This window comes from Cebus imitator, unplaced genomic scaffold, assembly GCF_001604975.1.
Source record: "Cebus imitator isolate Cc_AM_T3 unplaced genomic scaffold, Cebus_imitator-1.0 Scaffold3, whole genome shotgun sequence".
NCBI classification, from domain to species: Eukaryota; Metazoa; Chordata; class Mammalia; order Primates; family Cebidae; genus Cebus; species Cebus imitator.
In genome coordinates, this window is record NW_016107318.1 from 11,771,192 (window position 1) to 11,793,519 (window position 22,328).

General features: G+C 34.8%; 1 protein-coding gene across 4 annotated transcripts in view; it reads left to right on the forward strand.

The window, feature by feature from the left end:
* The window catches only part of LRRC40 (leucine rich repeat containing 40), a 77,046-nt gene that overhangs the window by 11,729 nt on the left and 42,989 nt on the right, over nucleotides 1-22,328 (forward strand). For 3 of the 4 annotated variants that reach the window (XM_017531958.2, XM_017531959.2, XM_037739749.1), the window contains exons 2-6: nucleotides 10,440-10,621; nucleotides 12,911-12,984; nucleotides 15,636-15,765; nucleotides 19,666-19,789; nucleotides 22,068-22,210. In XM_017531958.2, coding sequence (XP_017387447.1) covers nucleotides 10,440-10,621; nucleotides 12,911-12,984; nucleotides 15,636-15,765; nucleotides 19,666-19,789; nucleotides 22,068-22,210 — 653 coding nt within the window. Of the gene's footprint in view, nucleotides 1-1,489; nucleotides 1,651-10,439; nucleotides 10,622-12,910; nucleotides 12,985-15,635; nucleotides 15,766-19,665; nucleotides 19,790-22,067; nucleotides 22,211-22,328 lie in introns of all 4 variants that reach the window. The other variant, XM_017531966.2, reaches the window with a different exon arrangement.

Below are 22,328 nucleotides of genomic sequence, written 5' to 3' on the forward strand. Positions count from 1 at the left end.
AAAAAAAAAGCTGAGGAAGGCCAGGGACCAGGCATGATTGCTCATGTCTATAATCCCAGCACTTTGAGAGGCCAAGGTGGGAGGATCACTCGAGCCCAGGAGTTCGAGACCGATCTGAGCAACATAATGAGACCTCGTCTCTACAAAAAAACCTAAAAATTAGCTGGATGTGGTGGCACATGCCTGTAGTCCTCATAGTTCTAGCTACTTGTGAGACCGAGGCAGGAGGATGTCCTGAACCTGTGAGTTCAAGGCTGCAGTGACCTATGATCATATTCTGCCCTCCAGCCTGGGTGACAGTCTCTCAAAAAAAAAAAAAAGAATAAAAAAGAAAGAAAATACATCTCCCCCCCCCACCCCCCCAGTACTTGTTAAGGGCCATGTCGTCTATTGTGGAAGCTTGTACTCAAGTTGGCTTTTTAAATGTTAAATAATCAAAATTAAATAAAATTAAATATCAAGTTCATCAGTAACTTTAACTACATTGCAGTGCCCAGTAGCCGTACGTGGCTAATAGCTATCATACTGAATAGTGCCAATGTAGGGCATTTCCATCATTGTAGAAAGTTCTGTTAAGCAGTGCTGCTTAAGGATATTGTATCTACCCTGTGATATAGATTATATGTGTATATTTTCCCCATAGAATTGCCTTGATGTATTACATCATCTCTATTTTAAAATTATTTTTTTGGGGGGGTTAACATTATTGAAGTATCATTTACAAAGAATGTATTGCATCAATTTTAAGTGTATAGTTCAATGAGGTTTGACAAATATATGCAATCATGTAACCACTACTGCAATCAAGATATAGAACATTTCTAGCATCTTGAAGAGTTTACTTGTGCCCCTTTGCTGTCAGTCCTACTGTTGGCTCCACATAACTATGGATCTGTTTTTGTCAATGTAGATTAATTTTACTTCTTTTACAATTGCATGTAAATGAAGTAATACATTTGCAATTTTGTTGTTGTTGTTGTTTAAGGCTTCTTTTGCTCAGCATCATGCTTTTGAGGTTCATCCATGCTGTTTACATCAGTTGTTCTTTTTTTTCTTTCTTGAGAGCTTGCCCAGGCTGGAGTGCAGTGGCACAATCGTAGCTCATTGCAACTTCAAACTCCTGGTCTCAGGTGATCCTTCTGCTTCAGTCTCCCAAGTATTTGCGACTACCGGTGTGTGCCACCATGCCTGGCTAATTTTTTTCTTTTTAATAGAGACAAAGTCATGCTATTTTTCCCAGGTTGGTCTCGTACCCCTGGGCTCAAATGATCCTCCTGCCATGGCCACCCAAAGTGCTGCAATTATGGACATGAGTCACCACACCGAGCCAGCGGTTTCTAAAATTGTTGAATAATAGTTCATTTTATGTATAAAATTCAATTTGTTTATCCATTAACCTGTTGATGGACATTTGAGGGGTTTCCAGTGTTGGGCTGTTATGAATAAAATTGCCATAAGCTTTCTTGTGTAGTCTTTTTTTTTTCCTTAGAAAGAAACATTTCATAGGGACTTACAAACAGAAGGCATGTCTGTGTCTTGAGCTGTGGTGGGATAAGACGGTGGAGCTCTGTGCTTCATGTACAAGTCTTTGTGTAGACATCAATTCTGTTGAATCCATACCTGACAATGGAATTGCTGTGTTGTATAGCAGTAAGTATACACCCTGGCATGTAATCCCAGCACTTTGGGAGGCCGAGGTGGGTGGATCACTTGAGGCCAGCAGTTCAATACCAGCCTGGCCAACATGATGAAACCCTGCCTCTACTAAAAATACAAAAATTAGACAGGTGTGGTGGCACACACCTATAAGCCCCGCTGCTTGTGAGGGTAAAGTAGGAGAATTACTTGAACCCAGGAAGTGGAAGTTGCAGTGAGCTAAGATTGCGCCACTGCACTCTAGCTTGGGTAAGGAAGTGAGACTCTGCCTCAAAAACAACCAAAAAGCATTTGTTTAACATTATAAGAATTCACCAAACTGTTTCCCACTAGCAACAATTGAGAGATTCAGTTGTTCCACATCATTACCAGCACTTTGTATTTTCAGTCTTTTAAATATTAACCATTCTTGTGGCTATGTTGGAGCAGCTCCTTGTGGTTTCAATTTGCATTTCCTTTAAAACTACTGATGTTGAGCATCTTTTCCACTGCTTGTTAGCCATTTATGTATCTTCTGTTAAGTGTTTGTTCCAATTTTTGTCTTTTTTTTTAAAAAAAATTGATTTTTATTCTTGAGTAACAAGACTTTGTATGTATTTGAGATACAACTCCCTCTCAGATATCTATATCAGTACCTATCTAATATTTTTTCCCAGTGTAGCTTATTTTCTTTNGCTTATTTTCTTTATTTTCTTTTGTTATTTTATATTTTTTTTTTTTTTTTTTTTTTTTTTCCCCCCCCCCCTTTTTTTTTAAATTCTAGCTTATTTTCTTAATGGTGGCTTTAGAAACGTAAGTTACAAATTTTTATGAAATCCAGTTTATCAATTTTTTTTTTAATGATTGACTTTTTTCTGTTTCAAGACTTTTTTTTGCTCATCTGAAGGCTGTGAAAATTTTTTCCTCTGTTTCTTTTGGAATTTTTATAGTTTCATCATTTACATGTAAGTCTGTGTTCCATTTGGAGTTAATATTTGAGTGTGTCACAAGATTAAGGTTGAGATTCATTTTTATAGTTTATTTTATAGTCATTCCAGTACCATTTTGTTGTAAACATGATTCCTTTTTTATTAAATTATATTGGCACTTGGGTTAAAAACAAGTTTTCAATATTTTATTGTGTGGAATTTTTTTCTGAACTCCTTTTCCATTGACGTATATGTTTATCCTTATGCTAACACCACACTATCTCGACAAATGTAGCTTTATGGTCAGACTTGATATAAAATACTATAAAGCCTCCTGTTTTGTTCTTTTATTTCAAAATTGTTTGACCTAATTTAGTTCTTTTGCATTGCAATACACCTTTAGAATTGGCTTGTTAATTTCTACAGAAAAGCCTTCTGGGATTTTTGTTAGGATTGTGCTGAATCTGTAAGTCACGTTGGGGAGAAGCGGCATTTTTATAATATGGAGTCTTCCAAACTGTCACATGTTACATTTCTCTACTTAGCTAGACCTTCTTTAAGTTTTCATAGCAAGGTTTTGTATTTTCATACTATAGATCTTGTACATATTTTGTAAATTTAATACTATTTCTTGGTTTTGGATGTCTTGTAAATCTTTTAGCATTTTGAAAAATTTTTATTTGATTGCTCATACATAGAAACACAGTTATTTTTCATATTCAGCTTGAATTTTGTGACCTTTCTAAAACTCATTGATTGCATATAATTTTTTTGTAGATTCCTTAGCACTTTGTACATAGATGATCATGTTGTCTGTTAATAGGGACAGTTTTACTTCTCATCCAATCTGAATGCCTTTTTTCCTTTTCTTTCTTTCTTTTTTTCTTTTTGTCTTACTGCATTGGTCAAGACCTCTAGTAAAATATTAAAGTAGTAAAAATAAGCATCCTTGCCTTGTATACTATTTTACAGAGAAAGCACTGCATCTTCCACCATTAACTATGATGTTAGTTTTAGGTTTTTCACAGATGCTTTTTATAAGTTTGAAGGAGTTCCCTTTTTCTGAGTTTTTATTGTTGAGTTTTGTCAGACTTTTTTTTGGTGTGTGTTTCTTAATAATCACATAGTATTTCTCATTTTTCTGTTAATATGGTAGATTGCATTGATTAATTTTCAAATGTTAAACCAGCCTTGCAGTTTTAAGATAACTCACATTTGGTCATATATTATCCTTTATATAGAGTTGCTAAATTTGTTCAGGAATTTGGGTCTATAATCATTAGATATTTTGGCCTGCAGTTTTTGTTTTTTTCTCTTTTAATGTATTTATCTGCTTTTGCTATCAGAGTAATGCTGGCCTTATAAGATAAATTGGGAGCTGTTCTTTCCTCTATGTTTTGAAAGAGTTTATGTAGAATTAATATTATTTTCACTTTAAATATCTGCTAGAATTCACCAGTGAAAATGTCTGCTTGGGCCGGGCACGGTGACATCTGTAATCCAAGCCCTTTGGGAGGCTGAGGCGGGCAGATCACCTGAGGTTGGGAGTTTGAGACCAGCCTGACCAACATGGAGAAATCCCGTCTCTACTAAAAACACAAAATTAGCTGGGCATGGTGGCATATGCCTGTAATCCCAGCTACTTGGGAGGCTGAGGCAGGAGAATTGTTTGATCCTGGGAGGTGGAGGTTGTAGTGAGTCGAGATTGTGCCATTGCACGCTAGCCTGGGCAATAGAAGCANAAAAAAAAAAAAAAAAAAAAAGGTCTTACCAAGAATGCTTATCAATAAAGTTTGGCGAATTTGCAGGTGTGTTTTACCACACCATTTCTCTTTAGCTTTAATAAACATTGTTTTCTTCATGGTAGCACTCATTTTGAATTCAGTGGATTACAATTTTGCCTGTTAAATGAGGCCCACTTTCAAAAACTAAAGTGATAATTTTATAAAAATGAAATGAGATCTTTGTTACCACTTCACTTAAGTCCTCATTTATGAGAGTACAACCCCCATAAAACTAGTCCAGGGTGGGCTTCAGGGATGTCCCATGTGTTTCACGATACCCCAAGCGTAAAAAGGCTCTGGGCTTGGATGTTCACGCTCTGCTTTGCCTGCTTGCAATTCATAATGATCTTTTAACAAGGGGTCCCACAGGGTGCAGTGGCTCACACCTGTAATCCCAGCACTTTGGGCAGCCAAGGCTGGTGGGTCACCTGAGGTCAGGAGTTAAAGACCAGCCCAATATGGGGAAACCCCATCTCTACTAAAAATACAAAAATTAACTGGGAGTGGTAGCGGGCACCTGTAATCCCAGCTACTTGGGAGGCTGAGGTAGGAGAATCGCTTGAACCTGGGAAGTGGAGGTTTCAGTGAGCTGAGATCACACCACTGCACTCCATCCTGGGCAACAAAGCAAAACTCTGCCTCAAAATTAAAAAAAAAAAGGGGGTCCCACACTTGCATTTTTGCTCTGGCCTGCATTCATACTAGTAGATCCTCTACCAAAAAATAAAATAACACCAAGCATGCTGTAATCAAACACCGTAGGGACCTCTGCTTATTCTAGCCTCATTCTCATTCGGAAGAGTACACATTTGTCATGTAAAGACTCGGGGGTTGGAGGATGCCCAACTTCATTTAACTCAGTATTTCTTAACTTTTTTAAACCACATAACTGATTTTTTTAAAAATTATTTAACAGCTTTATTTCTGCTGAATGAACTTTAGAAAGATCTAGTGATTTAAATAAAGTGACGGTGGCCTGACAGTCTATTTTCTGGAATTGAGGGAATCCTGCCATCGGTCCTTTAAAAATATTTATCTAGTCCCTCCTAGAAATGTTAATTCCTTAAATCTGAGCTTCAACCTCCTGTGAAGCAGAATTAACTCCACACTTTAACAAACGCTGGTCATCTGGACTGTTTTTAAAGTCTTTGGAGAGGTCATTTTCAATCTTCATTAATCAGACTTGAGATTCTATAGAAACTTGACTCTGAATGTTCTATTCAGAATGTTTTCACTCATTCATGAGTAATTTTTTTAAATATCGCCCTTTCTCGGATGCAGAATTGGGGTTTTTTTGTCCAGCACCATGTTGCAAGCCCTGGTTCTGTTGAAACATTCCAGACAATCTGTGTGATTGTTATCTGCACATCCACTGGTGCCCTGAAGACAGCTGTGTGCTGTGAGCCCAGAAAGGGAACGCTTCATGCTGTGGGTCAGAAGTCAGTGATTAAGCTTTGCCCACTGGCAGGGGACATTCTTTAAATCCCTGGGATGCTTCTGCACTCTGGTTTCCAATGTTCCAGCAGCAACTAGAAATAATGCTTTAGGCCAGGCGCAGTGGCTCTTCCCTGTCATCCCAGTACTTTGGGAGGCTGAGGCAGGCGGATCACCTGAGATCAGGAGTTCGACACCGGCCTGACCAACATGGTGAAACCCCTTCTCTACTAAAAATACAAAAAATTAGCTGGGCTCTGTGGTGCATGCCTGTAATCCCAGCTACTCAGGAGGCTGAGGCAGAAGAATTGCCTGAACCCGGGAGGCCGAGATCACAGTGAGCCGAGATCGTGCCATTGCACTCCAGCCTGGGCAACAAGAGCAAAACTCCATCTCAAAAAAAAAAAACAAAATTAAAAAAAAAAAAAAAAAAAAAGGAAAAGAAAATGTCTGACCGGAATTTTCTTTGTGGGAAGTTTTAAATAGTTAATTCAATTTCTTTAATACATGCAAGGCTACTTTCTGTTACTGTTGTGCTTTTTTTATCCTATTCCAGGAATTTATCCATTTTATCCAAGTTGTTGGATTTGTTAGCATAAAGTTGTTCATAATATACCCTTATTCTTTTAACATCTGTAGGATCTATAATGATATTGTCACTTTGATTCCTGATTTTGATAATTTGTTTCTTCTTTTTCTTTCTTTGTCTGTCTAGCTAAGGGTTTATCAATTTATTAATCTTTTTAAATAAGTATTTTTTATTACTTTTTGTTTTTGTCTCATTGATTTCTACTTTTTATTTCCTTGCTTCCACTTTCTTTGGATTTAATTAATTCTTTTTTCTATGTTCCTAAAATTATAGCTTAGATCATTGTGGGATGGGGTTATAGATGAAGCAACACTAGTCATGTGCTGATAATTGTTAAAACTGGGCAATAGATGCATGGAGTTTTATTCCATTATACTTTTTTTTTAAACATTTATTTTAGGTTCAGGGGTACGTGTACAGGTTTGTTATACAGATAAACTTGTGTCACGGGGGTATGTTATACAGATTATTTTATCACCCAGGTACTAAGCCTAGTACCCAGTAGTTACTTTTCTCTGATACTCTCCCTCCTCCCACCCTCTACCCTCAAAAAGATCCCAGTGTCTGTTGTTCCCTTCTTTGTGTTCATGAGTTCTCATCATTTAACTCCCACTTAGAAGTGAGAACATACAGTATTTGGTTTTCTTTTCCTGTGTTAGTTTGCTAAGGATAATAACTTCCAGCTCCATCTTCCTGAAAAAGACATGATCTTGTTCTTTTTTATGACTGCATTGTATTCCATAGTGTATATGTACCACATTTTCTTTATCCAGTCTGTCAGTGATGGGCATTTAGGTTGATTTCATGTTTTTGCAATTGTGAATAGTTCTACAATGAGTATTTGTATGCATGTGTCTTTATGATAGAATAACTTATGTTCTTCTGGGTTTATACTCAGTAATAAGATTGCTGAGTCAAATGGTAGTTCTGTTTTTAGCTCTTTGAGGAATTACTCTACTACTTTCTAAAATGGTTGAACGGATTTACACTCTTGTCAACAATGTGTAAGTGTTCCCTTTTCAGCAAAGTTTCAGGATACAAAAATCAATGTACAAAAATCACTAGCATTTCTATATACCAACAACAGCCAAGCAAAGAACCAAATCAGGAAGGCAATCTCATTCACAGATGCCACAAAAAGAATAAAATACCAGAATACAGCTAACCAGGGAGGTGAAATATCTCTACAATGAGAATTACAAAACACTGCTCAAAGAAATCAGAGGTAACACAAACAAATGGAAAAACATCACATCTCATGGATAGGAAGAATTAATATCATTAAAATGGTCATACTGCCCAGAGCCACCTACACATTCGGTGATATTCCTACCAAACTACGGATTATATTCTTCAGAGGACTAGGAAAAAACTAATTTTAAAATCCATGTGGATCCAAAAAGCCCAAAGAGCCAAGGCAGTCCTAAGCAAAAAGAACAAAGCTGGAGGCATTACATTACCTGACTTCATTATACTACTCTTTAAATTTATGTATATGTTTGAAATTGTATACAATATCCAACTCCATAATAATTTTTTCATATTTGTATGTTATTGACATTCAATTTTACATTGGTAGTTTCTATTTTAGATATTAGTAAACTAATTGTAGCTCCACAGAATTTCTTAACAATTAAGACTATATATGCTTTTTAGTGGTTTCTTATGGGACAGTTGCAACAGTGACATGAATCTTGATGTCATAAGCTCTGGAGGAAATTGGGATACCTTAAAGACAATTAATGGTGAAAAGAATGAGTAGTAAGTAATTGTGGAAAAGCAACTGGATCTATGTTCAATAACAGTATAATATCAACATGTATCTGCCCCTTGATAGTTCCCACAATGACCAAGCTTGTTAACAAAAATATCTGAATAATAATAATAAAACATTAATACCCATTTAGTGTAGTTGATGAGTAGGTAACAGGTATTTTTATTATGTTGTATACAAATTTCTTGTTATCCCACCTTTCTCCATCCAAAAAAAGACATTTGTCATTACAGTGCTTTTTAGATATAATGAATGGCTTTAATGTACCCATGTATAGATGTCAGAAAATAATGCACACACAAATATTCTATGTAACATCTTTAGGAGTAGAATTGTGCATCTCACATAGCTTTTTCTATATATCTTCTTCTTTAGTGTTTTTTGTATTGTGTTTTATCTTGCCTTTTTTAGTCTGGAGCTTTTTGTGTGTGACCCATACTATATGGCACATCAGTAGGTTTTTTTTTTTTTTTTTCAAGAGTCACATTTATTTTTAGTCAAATATATATGTGACCACATTTCTGTTGGTTGCTTTGTTGTCAGTAAATTCACATGCCAATTACTTGGCTGATCTCTGTTTCTCGTTCCCACTCAACTAATTATCCATACCTACATACCAAAATAATAATGATGATGATACATTGTGTGGTGCTTTGGCTCGCAAATTAGTCAAGAATGGCGAAGATATTTTATTTGGCCCCACTTTAAAAATAAACCTCCATCCATAAACAGAAACAGAGGGAGATTCATGTTCTATGTTGTTAATACTTAATGGAAATTTAGTAGTAGAAGAATAAAGTGGAGAATACCTAATCAAACATAAGGAGTAAGAGAGGTACCTTATAATTTATTTTAATATGAATGTAGATAGCTCATTGTTTTTCTTCTNTTAGAGACAGGGTCTCACTCTGTTTCCCAGGCTGGAGTGCCACGGTGTGATCACAGTTACTTACTGAACTTCGAAGTCCTGGGCTCAGGCAGTCCTCCTGCCTCAGCCTCTCAAGTAGTTGGGACTACAGGTGTGTGTCATCACACCAGCTAATTTTTTTTTTAAGAGCTAGGGTTTTGCTTTGATGCATAGGCTGGTTTCAAACTCATGGCCTCAAGTGATCCTCCCACCTTAACCTCCCAAAGTGCAGGGATTATAGCCCTGAGCCACTATACCTGGCTAGCTTATTTTTCAAGTGAGTATAAGTCTCGTACCTTTCAGGGACTTGGCTTTGCTTCTGCAACACCATTTTATCCGATTAATCATCCAAAACTGCACTTAAGTGTCCTGAATCTGAAACTTTGACTATACCTTTCTGTTAATCTCTGATGGTTTTGAAATGATAGTGGCAGCAAGGTATAACCAATTTTTGCCTAGATTAATACCAGCTTGAAGTTCTACAACATCCCTATATGTAGTCCTACGTTTAACGAGGAGCGAAGGACTCTATTTAAAATAGTTTTGCGACAACATTACAGCGTTCCACCTTTGGAGCTTCAGTTTATTCCTGCTCAGTTTGTACAGTCTTATTTTCTATACAGGTGTTGTCATTTGCTGTAATAGCGTAACACGGTGTTGTGTGGTGCCATAAGAAATAAAATTATATGTTAGATAAAATAGATAGTAGTTACCAGAGTCAGATATTTCTCCCAAATATTAATGGAAAGCAAAACGATATGTCACTGCCATGGATTGAGTCACATCTGTGATACTTGACTAACTTTGTAACCCTGGCCAAATTATACATTTTCTTTGTGCTCAATTTTTCTCATCCATCAGATTGGGAATACTAATAACACCTACTTTGCAGAATTGTTCCAAGGCTTAAATGAATTAGTATGTTAGAAATATCTGTAAGTGTTAGCTATTATTACTAGTTCTTTCTGAGCCTTAGTCTATTCTTCTGTTATAAAAGTTATTACATATAAATGTTGATTTCCATGCCTTCTCTGTTAAACTGTTAACCTGATGGTAGAATGGATTCTTTGTCTTATATACTTACCATATTGTGCTCTGCAGTGTATGTGCTGTGCAGTGTATATAAACCTAGTAAACATAGTTGAATGAGGGTTAAAGTGAGAGCTAATATGTAGAGGACGTATTATCAGTATATAGTCTTTTTAAATAAAATCAACTTTCACTCTAGTTATAATTATCGCTATTTGACTAATTTTGTTTTAGAAAATGTTTTTCAGTAGATAAATGGAATGGCTATTGTAAAAGCATGTCACTTAATATCTAGTTCTTGTTTTCATCTTTTTTTTTTTTCTTTTTTCTTTTCCTGCTGTGGTGCTGGTGGAACTAGTGCCACAGTGTGTCTGGAGAATAAATGTTGATATCCCTGAGGAAGCTAATCAGAATCTTTCATTTGGTGCCACTGAAAGATGGTGGGAGCAGACGGATTTGACCAAACTAATAATATCAAACAATAAACTTCAGTCACTTACAGATGACCTACGACTCCTGCCTGCACTGACTGTTCTCGATGTAAGTTGACTGACTGTAAATACGGATATTAATTGAAGAGACTATGAAGCTAAATTTAGGCTTTGATAGCAGAAAACCTTTCATGTGTAGTTGGTAGAATGCAAGGACGGATAATAAATTATTATGCTAGGCATAGCATAACGGTTAAAAGTGCAGGATCAGAACACCAAGCGTATAATTCTGACTTTGCTACTAAATAGCTTTGTGACTTTGGGAGAGTCACCTCTTTGTACCTTAGTCTCCACATCTGTAAACCAATACTGCTAGTACTACCTATTTAAAAAATTTGTTTGTAGAATTAAATGAGTTAATGAATACAAACAGAATCAATATTCAACAAGTGGTTATTTCTGCTTATTTTTTTGTTCTTATTATTACTATTTTGCACAGGCAAAATAGTGGTGTGATTGTGGCTCACTGCAGCCTTGAACTTATGGGCTCCAGCCATTCTTCTGCCTCAGTCTCCCAAATAGCTGGGGCTATAGGTGCACGCCACTACACCCAGCTTTTTTTTTTTTTTTTTTTTGTTTTTTTTTTTTTTTTTTTTTTTTTTTTTTTTTTTTTTTTTTTTTTTTTTGATTTTTCCTTTTTTTTTTGCTTTTTTTTTTTTTTTTGTCTTTTTTTGTTTTTTTCCTTTTTGTGGAGAATGGGGTCTTGCTTTATTGCCCAGGCAAGTCTCAAACTCCTGGACTCAAACTATTCTCCCACCTCTGCCTCCCTAAGAGCTGGAATTACAGGCGTGAGCCACAGCACCTGGCCACCCAGCTGTTTTTTTGTGTGTAGAGACGAGGGTCTCACTGTGTTTCCCAAACTGGTCTTGAACTCCTGGCCTTAAACTATCTTCCTGCCTCAGCCTCCCAAAGTGTTGGGATTACATGCATGAGCTACTGCACCTGTCCTATTTGTTACTATTTTTATCATTATTATTCTAGACACTAAAGCAAGTCTCTCTCTCTCTCTCTCTCTCTCTCTCTATATATATATATATATATGCAAGTTATATATATATATATGCAAGTTATATATAGATATATATATAATGTTTTATATATATTAAAGCATCAGAGCTGTTTGAAGGCAAGTTATATATATATATATATATATATATATATATATAAAGTTTTATATATATATAATATTATATATATATAAACAGCTCTCTGATGTGTTTATATGTATATATAATATATATATAACATTTTATGTATATATATATAAACAGCTCTCTGTCGTATATATATATATGACTTGCCTTCAACCTCATTGAGTTAAGTTATTGAATTTAAATTTTTGTGTTTTTATTTAGGGATTCTTTTTAGTTTTTTGTTGCCATGTCCTGTGGTAAAGTGAAGCATGAAGTGTATATTTCAGAATCTGCAGGCTTCCGCTATGCTTTACTTATCAACATAAGAAAATTCTCCAATTCGTGTGTAGAAAAATAGAATCAAAATAGATTAATTTTTAGGGAACTTTTTATTTTCATTATTTGTAAAATGAATGGATTGGCTTACTCTAAGATTCTTCCTACCTTAAAAAATATGATTCTGTGAGAACATGAGAAAAGTCCCTCTCTCTTTTCTCATATAATTTTTGTATATATTGACATAAATCTTATCATCAGAGAGCTGTTTTTAGTTTCTGACTGCCTCATCTCTTCTTTGAAACTGAAATTCTACTCAATGAGTTGAAATTTTTCTTAGTATAATATTTAAAGTGGATGACTTAACATTTCATGATTTCTTTCTTTCTTTCTTTTATTTTTTGAGACAGGATCTCACTCTGTAGCCCAGGTATTTTTTGAGACAGGGTCTCCTTCTGTAGCCCAGGCTGGAGTGCACTGGCACAATCTGAGCTCACTGCAGCCTTGACCTCCTAGACAAGCGATCTTCTTACTTCAGCCTCCTGAGTAGATGAGGTTACAGGTGTGCACCACCACACCTGACTAATTTAAAAAAATTTTTTTTGTAGAGACACGGTTTCACGAATTTGCCCAGGCTAGTCTCAAACTCCTGGGTACAAGCGATTTGTCTTTTTCGGCATCTCAAAGTGCTGAGATTACAGGTGCAAGCCACTGTGCCTGGCCTCACTTCATGATTTCTGAACAGCTGTTTTGTCATCTTCAAACTGTTCTACATACAGAACAAGTATGTAGAATAGTAGTTCTGTAGTTCAATTTGTTGCCATTGAATTTGAAGAATAGGAGATTATTGACTAATAGTTTTGTACACTGGCAAAGCTTATATATTGTTAATGATAAGACTATCAACTTTGTCTTTTAAAAACTTTTAGATACATGATAATCAGCTGACATCCCTTCCTTCTGCTATAAGAGAGCTAGCAAATCTTCAGAAACTTAATATCAGGTAAAAATTAAGCTTATTTATTTCTGTTATTGCTCTTATAACATAGCCAAGTGTGAGTTTTCTGGAGGTAAGCTAACTGGTTTGAGGGAAAATAGTCCCTCCAAGTAACAACAGTCCTTATTTGGTGGAAAACATGAACATACCATTGGTCAGCAAAAAAATATGTACATAAAAATGTGCTAATTATTAAGAACTCCATCAGAGTATCGTTCCCTTATTAGTCAAAGGCATAAATGTGGCCTGTAAAGACAAGAGTGGGGAGAGTTGAGAGGAAGAGAAGAGGCAGTAAATATAATAGTCTTTAAATTTATTTAACATTAAAAAACATCTTTGAATTATCTCAGAAAGTGGTTAAAGCAGGATAAGAATTTTACGTTTTAATTCTTTTTTTAAAAAGCTTTAATGCTTCGTTTGTATTTTTTTTCTTTGTTCATGTTAGCATTACCCCCATCTTTTCTGGTTTTACAAATGTATGGCCAGTTGATTTTTTTTAAATGCTTAAAATTTTTTTCTTTTATGAAACAATTCTTAGTGGTTATTTTAGTAAACCTCTTTGTTGACATCTCAACTTTTAAGTTACTTTGATATTCTAAAAAATGCCTAAACAATAAGGAAGAAATGTAAAACAAATCTTTTATAAATGAAGTATTTCATAGTTTTTATTAGTAGTCATTTTTAAACTTCTCCAAGGACTCCTGGGGTTTTGTGGATATATTTTTTTAACTGTCGTGGATATACTGGTACAAAGGTTCTATAGCTAGAATAGGTAGCAAAGGTTCTAGATAACTGTTTGCCCTCAGTAGGGCAAAGATTCTAGCTAACTCTGTTTGCCCTTTGATACATACCCAGAATTTTAAGAAGAAATGACTTTGCCTTATGTTTGTTTATAGACATAAGCTATGGGAAAGGAGACTTAAAGAGGTTTTATTTTGAAGTAGAAATAAATGATTTATGAACTTAAAGCATAGTTTGAAAAACTATGGCTTATAAAATAGATACAGTTGCAGATCTATGTAACAATATAGTCAAGTCTGTTTTCTGGCGGTAAGCTAACTGGTTTGAGGGAAAATAGTTGTGCCAAGTAACAGTCCTAATTTGGTGGGAAACTAAAATTACCATTAGTCAGCAAAAATACATATACATGAAAAGGCGCTCATTATTTAGAACTCCATCAGAGTATCTCCCCCTTACAAGTCAAAGGCATAGATGTGGCCTGTAAAGGACAAGAGTGGAGAGAGTTGAGAGGAAGAGAAGAGGCAGCAATTGTTGAGTGACGTGGCTTAAGCTTTAGATTCTATACTTAAGAGTACAGTATGTAGGTGTGTTCTCAGTGAAGAGGTTTTAAAAAAAAAAAGAATATGAATCTTAGGATGGAATAATTAGGTAAGAAAAGGAGGTGGAGGAAATGTATAGCTAAAATTACATCTCTGTCCAGTTAGATCCCTATCAAGTGTGCAAAGATTTTAGCTAAGTAACCAATAATAGTACCTGACTTAACAATATTATTGGTTCTTGTTTTGGAAGACACCTTTTGACATTTTTTGTCCCAACTAGTTTTATTTTAGTGTAATTTAGGGTTATTGTAAGCACCTTATATTTCTCATTTTCCCCCTGTTACTTGTAAAGTAACTGTATATGGAATGAAAATAGCATGGAATTCATAAATGAATATTTAAGTTGTGGTAAACCTGGGAACTAGTTCAGTTATCTCTTAATTATCACGGAGTGTATCATCTCCATGATTTGGGACTTCTAAACCATTAAGCTGAATATCTTTACAGAAAGGCTCAACTGAAAAGAGCAAGTATGAAGAAGAGTGAAATTGCATATTACATTCAACTTGACATGCTAGGTCCTCAAACAGAAATAGCTATTTTTTGCCTTAAAGCCTAATATCCGTATAAGATGTAACTCCATTGTAGTATATGTGTGCATATAGTTTTGTCAAAATTCTAAAAATCAGTTATATATTTGTCTGTTTTCATGCTGCTGATAAAAACATGCCTGAGACTGGGAAGAAAAAGAGATTTAATTGGACTTACAGTTCCACATGGCTGGGGATGCCTCAGAATCATGGTGGGAGGTAAAAGGCATTCTTACATGGCAGCAACAAGAGAAAAATGAAGAAGTTGCAAAATTGGAAACCCTTGATAAAACCATCAAATCTCGTGAAACTTATTCACTATCATGAAAACAGTATGGGGGAGACTGCTCCCATGATTCATTTTATCTCCCACTGGGTCCCTCCCACAACATGTGGGAATTATGGGAGTACAATTCAAGATGAGATTTGTGTAGGGACATAGCCAAAGCATATCACAGAATAACAAATTAAGAGTCTAGTATGTCCCTTCACATTGCATGTCCAATCAAGAGTTGATTATAAGCAAGCAATGAAAAAAATAACAAATTACTCATGTTTGGTTAAAAGCCTTTATTTCTTGGTTATTTTTCTTTGAAACCCCAATGTGATTACTTTAGATTACTGTTATTTTAAAGGTACATATTTTTGGATATGAATTTTGATATGTACTTATAGTAACTATATTTGATTTTTATGAGTCTGGTGTCATTGGTTAGCAAGAAATGTCTTTGATAAATATTTATTGTATTGCCACTAAATTATTCATCATTTTTTAATCAACCAATAGCCATAACAAACTGAAAATACTCCCCGAAGAAATTACAAACCTAAGAAACCTGAAGTGGCTGTACCTCCAGCATAATGAACTAATTTGTATATCAGAAGGATTTGAACAACTTTCCAATTTAGAAGATTTAGTAAGTTGTGATTTTCCAATTTTTGTATAATTTGGGGCTGGTTGGATTTTTCATCAGGCTGAGAAATTAGATATGTGATTGAAACTGTGAGAACATGGACAGCTGATTTTATGAGTAGATTATCAGAAATGTGCATTTCAGTTACATTGCTAAATTTATCATTGCAAATTTGGTTTTCCTATATTATGAAATCAACTTTAAGTTTTAATTTAGGAAGAGTGTAGGAAAGGCGCAATGAAGATTACTTTGTTATTCAGAGTCTTTTACCTCCTAGCAGAATAGAGCAAAGTTGTCTTTAGCATATACCAATTTCTTTTCTATGCCCATTTCCATTTCCTTCTTTATATTACCTGTGACTCTTCTGCCCTCTGAGTGTCCAGGTAATTCATTAAAGGTCTGCCTTCTCTGCTTTTCAAAATGACCACACTTCCTGGCAAAATTTTAATTCTTTTGTTTCACTTAAATAGAGACAAACATAAAACAATACAAATGTTAATTTTAGTCATATTATTATTATTTTATTTTTTTGGGACAGGGTCTCACCCTGTCGCCCAGACTGGAGTGCAGTGGCGCAATCTCACTTACTGCAACCTCCGCTTCCCATGTTCAAGTGATTCTCTTTCCTCAGCCTCCCAAGTAGCTGGGATTACAGACACGCACCACTACTGTCCGGCTAATTTTTATGTGTTTAGTAGAGATGGGGTTTCACCGTATTGGCCAGGATGGTCTTGAACTCCTGACCTCAAATGATCCACCCGCCTTGGCCTCCCAAAGTGCTGGGATTATAGGCATGAGCCACCATGGCTCACCTAGTCGTATTATTAAGAATAATAAAAACAACAGGCATTTCTCTTTGAGTGTTACATATTGCAAGGTAGGTAGTTTTATCCCCTAAATATAATAAGAAAGTAAAACATATAAAAAGGAAATTTGGAGCTGGGTGTGGTAGTTTGTGACTGTAATCCTATCACTTTGGGAGGCCAAGGTGGGTGGATTGTTTGAGCCCAGGAGTTTGAGACCAGCCTGGAAGACATAGCAAACCCTGTCTCTATAAACAATACAAAAATTAGCTAGGTGTGGTGGCACATTCCTGTAGTCCCAGCTACTGAGGAAGCTGAGGAAGGGAAGTTGCCTGAGTCAGGGAGGTTGAGGCTTCAGTGAGCCATGATTGAGCCACTGCACTCCAGCCTGGGTGACAGGAGACCCTGTCTCAAAAAAAAAGAAAGAGGAAAGAAAAACAGACAGAAAGGGAGAAAGAGAGAGAAAAGAAAATTTGTAACTTGACTAATAACTAAGAACATTAGAATTTGAAGTCAGTTTGACTCCAAAGTGCATCCATCTCTTTTTTTCCATTTTACGACCAAAGGAGTAAGATTACACTGTAGGCTATACCATCTGAAAGACTTTAGCTGTATCGAATCAAAGGTACTAATATATAATATCTACTCCACATAGTTAATTAATATTGCATTGTTATTCTTTCCTTTTTACATGTTTTGGAAAACTCCTGTCATTTTAGCCTTAAATTCTGTTTTTCATTAAAGGAAGAAATTACTCCTTTTACTTCTATTTTGGCTGTGTGTACATCCTCCTTGATATTTCCCTCATTTGCTCTAGTGTTTAAAAATCAAAATATGTACTCTTCTCAACCATTCCTTCAGTGTCTTCTTGTTTTTCCATATGATCAGATTGGAAATAAGTTTGGAAAAGATTGGAAATAAGTTTGGCTCAGATTGGAGTTAGGTTTGGAAAGAAAAGGAATAGGTAGATAAAATGAGTGGCAAAGGAGGAAGCCATCAGATTTTCTTATAAAAATTGGTGGTAAAAGGTAGCAGTTGATTTAAAGAAGAGTCCATTTGGAGTTGAAAGCTGAAAGGAAAATTTAAATAAAATTTCTACTATCCACCTTACCTGTTCCCAGAGACTCATTTGCTTAATGAAAGGAAGTTTCATTTCAGAATTATGTTTTACAGACTCAGTATCAAATAAAACATAAATGTGAGCAACAATATATTAAAATGGATTAAACCTATAATAATTTAAAGTAATTTCTTAAAGTTATATAAAAACTGCTTAGCACAATGCGGCTAATGAAATATTTGTTAAGGGAATGACTTGGCATACATATAGATTAATTTATATAGAGTGTATTTATGTTTTATATCTAACAATTACTAACTGCAGTAATTGTTCAACTTCATTAGTAATTTCATTTAGAATTTACAGGGGAGTTTATTAGAATTATTTGGGTTTTAAAAAATACTTTGAAAATTTCTGAATTAAGTTTTTCATTAGTAACTTTATTTTAGGCTTTTCATTATGGAATAATTTTAGGTTTATAGGAAAGCAAATATAGTAAAAGATTTCTCATATACCCTGCATCCAGCTTTTTACTAATATTTGATATAACCACTGGATACTTGTAAACTCTCAGAAATTCACATAGGTACAATACTAATTAAACTGCAGACTTTAGATTTTCTTAGTTTTTCCATTAATATCCTTGTTTTTGTTTCAGAGTCCAGTGCAGGATACCACATTGCATTTAGTGTCAGTAACTTTTGATATTACAAAATACTTATTTATTAGCAGTCTTTTGATTTTTAGAGTTTTTAGTATTAGGGTTATAGGGTATGTTATGTTGTATGTTGTTGATTATGATAATATATTGTTATTATAAAATAATTATGACTACATTTTAAAAAAAGATTTCATCCAGTATTTTTACCTTTTTCCATCTTCTCAGTTTCGTCAGAGTTACAAAATGTTACTGTTAGATTAAATGATTTACTGCTAAATTGTTTAATGTGATATTAAATTAAACTCTTCAGAGAATGGTTTTACTTTAAGTCATTTTTTCTTTTTTATTGTTGCCATTAACACTACTTAACACTGTGCTGCTATTTAGTGGAACACTTTGCACCTAATTTGAGGGTTATAAAAATTACCTGACCATAACAATGTCTTTTAAAGGGAGTTTTTTTTTTATTTTTTATTTTATTTATTTTTTTTTCCCCGTTTATTTATTTTATTGCATTTTAGGTTTTGGGGTACATGTGAAGAACATGCAAAATTGTTGCATAGGAACACACATGGCAGTGTGATTTGCTGCCTTCTTCCCCATCACCTACATCTCACATTTCTCCCCTTGCTATCTCTCCCCAGCTTCCCCCCCCACCCTCCCTCCCCTATTTCCCCACAACTGACCCCAATGTGTAGTGCTCCCCTCCTTAAAGGGAGTTTTTTAAAAAAAGTTCTCTTATAATTATTTAAAGAAAAAACAGAAACATAATGATTTAAGGAAACATTGAGGTATAGAGATTAATTAAACAACCTTGAGTGTATGAAGAGAGAAGATAGACTTCTGGTCCAGTCAGATGTGACTTGCTGAGGTCAGCGGAAGAACCAACAGAAAATACTTTTTTCCCTCAAAAATATGAATGACCATTTTTTCAGCTTTATTTTTCCTTTTCTAAGAAAGTCTTCTTTCTTGCAAAGATGTTTTTCATTTCATGTGATAGTTAATAGTATGCCTAATTCTTCATAGGTACTCGATAAATATTGGATGAACAAATGAATTTTTGCATTGAAAATATGATGCATAATATGGCATGACTTAGTTTTAACAGTAACCATTACGTAAAATATTTTTGAAGTTAGAATTCATTAATATGCTGTCTACTACCATTGATGAACGTATAGTGGGCCTGCAGATATTGAAAAAGAATATTGAAATGAATGATGATCTGTGAAATTTTCAGTGAATGAGGGTTATACAAAACTTATCACTTCTTAAGTAGTCTCTTTTATGTTGTAATTCGTTCAAAACTTTGAAATTCTCTTTAGGGCATTTTTTTTTTTATTTACTTATTCATTTATTTTGTCTTCCTCTTTTTAAAGGATCTTTCAAACAATCGTCTTACAACTGTTCCTGCTAGTTTTTCTTCTCTGTCCAGTCTGGTGCGACTCAATCTTTCTAGTAATCAACTGAAGAGTTTGCCAGCAGAAATAAATAGAATGAAAAGTAAATATTTTCTATTTTACATAGTACATAAATTTGAAGTTGGTGCAACTTGTATTTAGAAAATAATTTTTAATGTAGTTATAGAGAGCTAAAGTAGTAGATTTTTATGGTGGTAAATGCAAACAATAGCAACTAGTCAGATTTTCTCCAGACCATTATGATGTATCAACCGCCTAAAGAATTACCAATATAAAGATACTTAGGCATATGAAAAATAGGAAAATATGATTAGTTGTAGTAGGATCATATACCTAAGCTGTACTGTCTCTTCATTCATTAATTCAACATTCATAAAGAGGTTATTCCCCTCTTACAGGTGAATCTACCTGTGATATGTAGTTGTATAATAGCTGTAGCCTCCTCATGGTCCATAAGTAATAATGTCGGGAAATAAGTCTTGTTTTGTCTGAGGTCCCAGATTGTCAATATTTTTTGAAAAAAACAAAATGTCAAAATTTATTGGTTCTAATAAAGTTTGCCATCAAACCATAATATTTGAAGTAATATAGAACCAGTATTAAGAGATAAAAAAATTCAAGGTACATTTTAGTACCTTCTAAGTTAGTATACTTCATCATAGGATTCTTACAGTTTAAAATCATTAGTGATATTTTATTTGTTTAAAGAAACTGTTATTGCCAGGCACTGTGGCATGTGCCTATAGTCCCAGTTACCCAGGTGGCTGAGGCAGGAGTATCACTTGATCCCAGGGAGTTCTGGGCTGTAGTGCGCTATGCCAATTGGGTGTCCACACTAAGTTCGGCATCAATATGGTGACCTCCTGTAGTGAGGGACCACTAGGTTGCCTAAAGAGGGGCGAGCCAGCTTAGGTCAGAAATGGAGCAGGTCAAAACTCCCATCTGATCAATAGTGGAATTGCCCCTTTGAGTGTCCACTCCATTCAAGCCTGGGCAACATAGTGAGATCTCTTCTCTCTCAAATATGTACATACATATATACATACATACATACATACAAACTGTTATTTTGTTATTATTTCTTGGTTGAGGGTTAGCAGCTTTTGTTGTTGTTTTTTTTTTGTTTTGTTTTGTTTTGTTTTTGCTGATCATTTGTAAGCCTTCTTCAATTTTAAAAACCTCCCTTTTGTGGGGCAAGTCAATTTCATGCATTCAATTGCAGATAATTTTGAGGTAAATTTCTAAAATTGTATTGTTTTGCTTTATATTAATAGTTATTCATTGCTTAAAATTGGAGTTTTAAAGTGAGTTAAATCTGCCCTAAATCAAATTGACATTTTAGGGGAGTCTTTACCTGGGAGCCAATGGTTAAGATTTTGCTGCATTTGTCATTGTTTTCAATAAAAATAAAAAGCAGCTAAGTGTAAAATATGATATCTAGAATGAAGATATAAGCAGCATGGACTTTTTTCATAAATTGAGTGGAAATATCTTTTTTTTTTTTTTTTTTTAAGATGGGGTTTCACCATATTGGTCAGGCTGGTCTCGAACTCCTGACCTCAGGTGATCCGCCCGCCTCAGCATCCCAAAGTGCTGGGATTACAGGCGTGAGCCACCGCACCTGGCTGGAAATATCTTGAGAGTTAGGAACGTATAGATAAATCAACTGAAAAATACTTTTGAGTTTATAGTAATTTTTCTAGTATCCAATGTTATTTATTAATGATCAGATGCTTTCTGTTTCTCAGCCATGACAGTGATACTTTTCAGCTGTTACACAGAGTACATTTAGTTGTACTTTAACAGAGTACCAGAACTTTATTTTTAAATGTATTACGAAGATGACCTGGACTATTATTAAATTGCGCAGGCTGGAGTGCAATAACATAATCATAGCTTAGTGCAGCCTCAATCTCCCTGGCTTAAGCATTCTTTCTGCCACAACACCCCCAGTAGCTGGGACTACAGGCATGCACTACCATGCTCAGCTACTTTTTTTTTTTAATTTTTAGTAGAGACAAGGTCTCACTATATGTTGCCCAGGCTGGTCTTGAATTCCAGAACTCAAGCGATCTGTCCACCTTGGGCCTCCCAAAAATTGCTGGGATTACAGGTGTGACCACCACACCTGGCCCAAATAATAATTTCAGTATTACTATTTCTCTTTAATTATAATTAAATATAAAAAATTTACGTTTATTTAATTCAATGGTGTTTGAGTATTCTTAGTGATATGGCACAGGTTCCTAAGTCCTTATAGCAATTTCTTACACATTCTTTAAAGTTGTATATGAGCAGAAACTAATTTTTTCTTTTTATCTTTTAGAGTATTTTTGTTTTTCACTGAATATATATTACAGGATTGAAGCATTTGGATTGTAATTCAAATCTCTTGGAAACTATACCTCCTGAATTGGCTGGCATGGAATCACTAGAAATGCTTTATTTGCGGAGGAATAAATTACGTTTTCTACCAGAATTTCCTTCTTGTAGTCTATTGAAGGTACTATTTAGTTGATTATTAAGTAACTGTATGTTTTCCTAAAGTTAATTATTAAAATGCATTTTTAAAGGAGCTAATCTTGTTTTACATCAGGAATATGTATTAGTTATAAGTACTG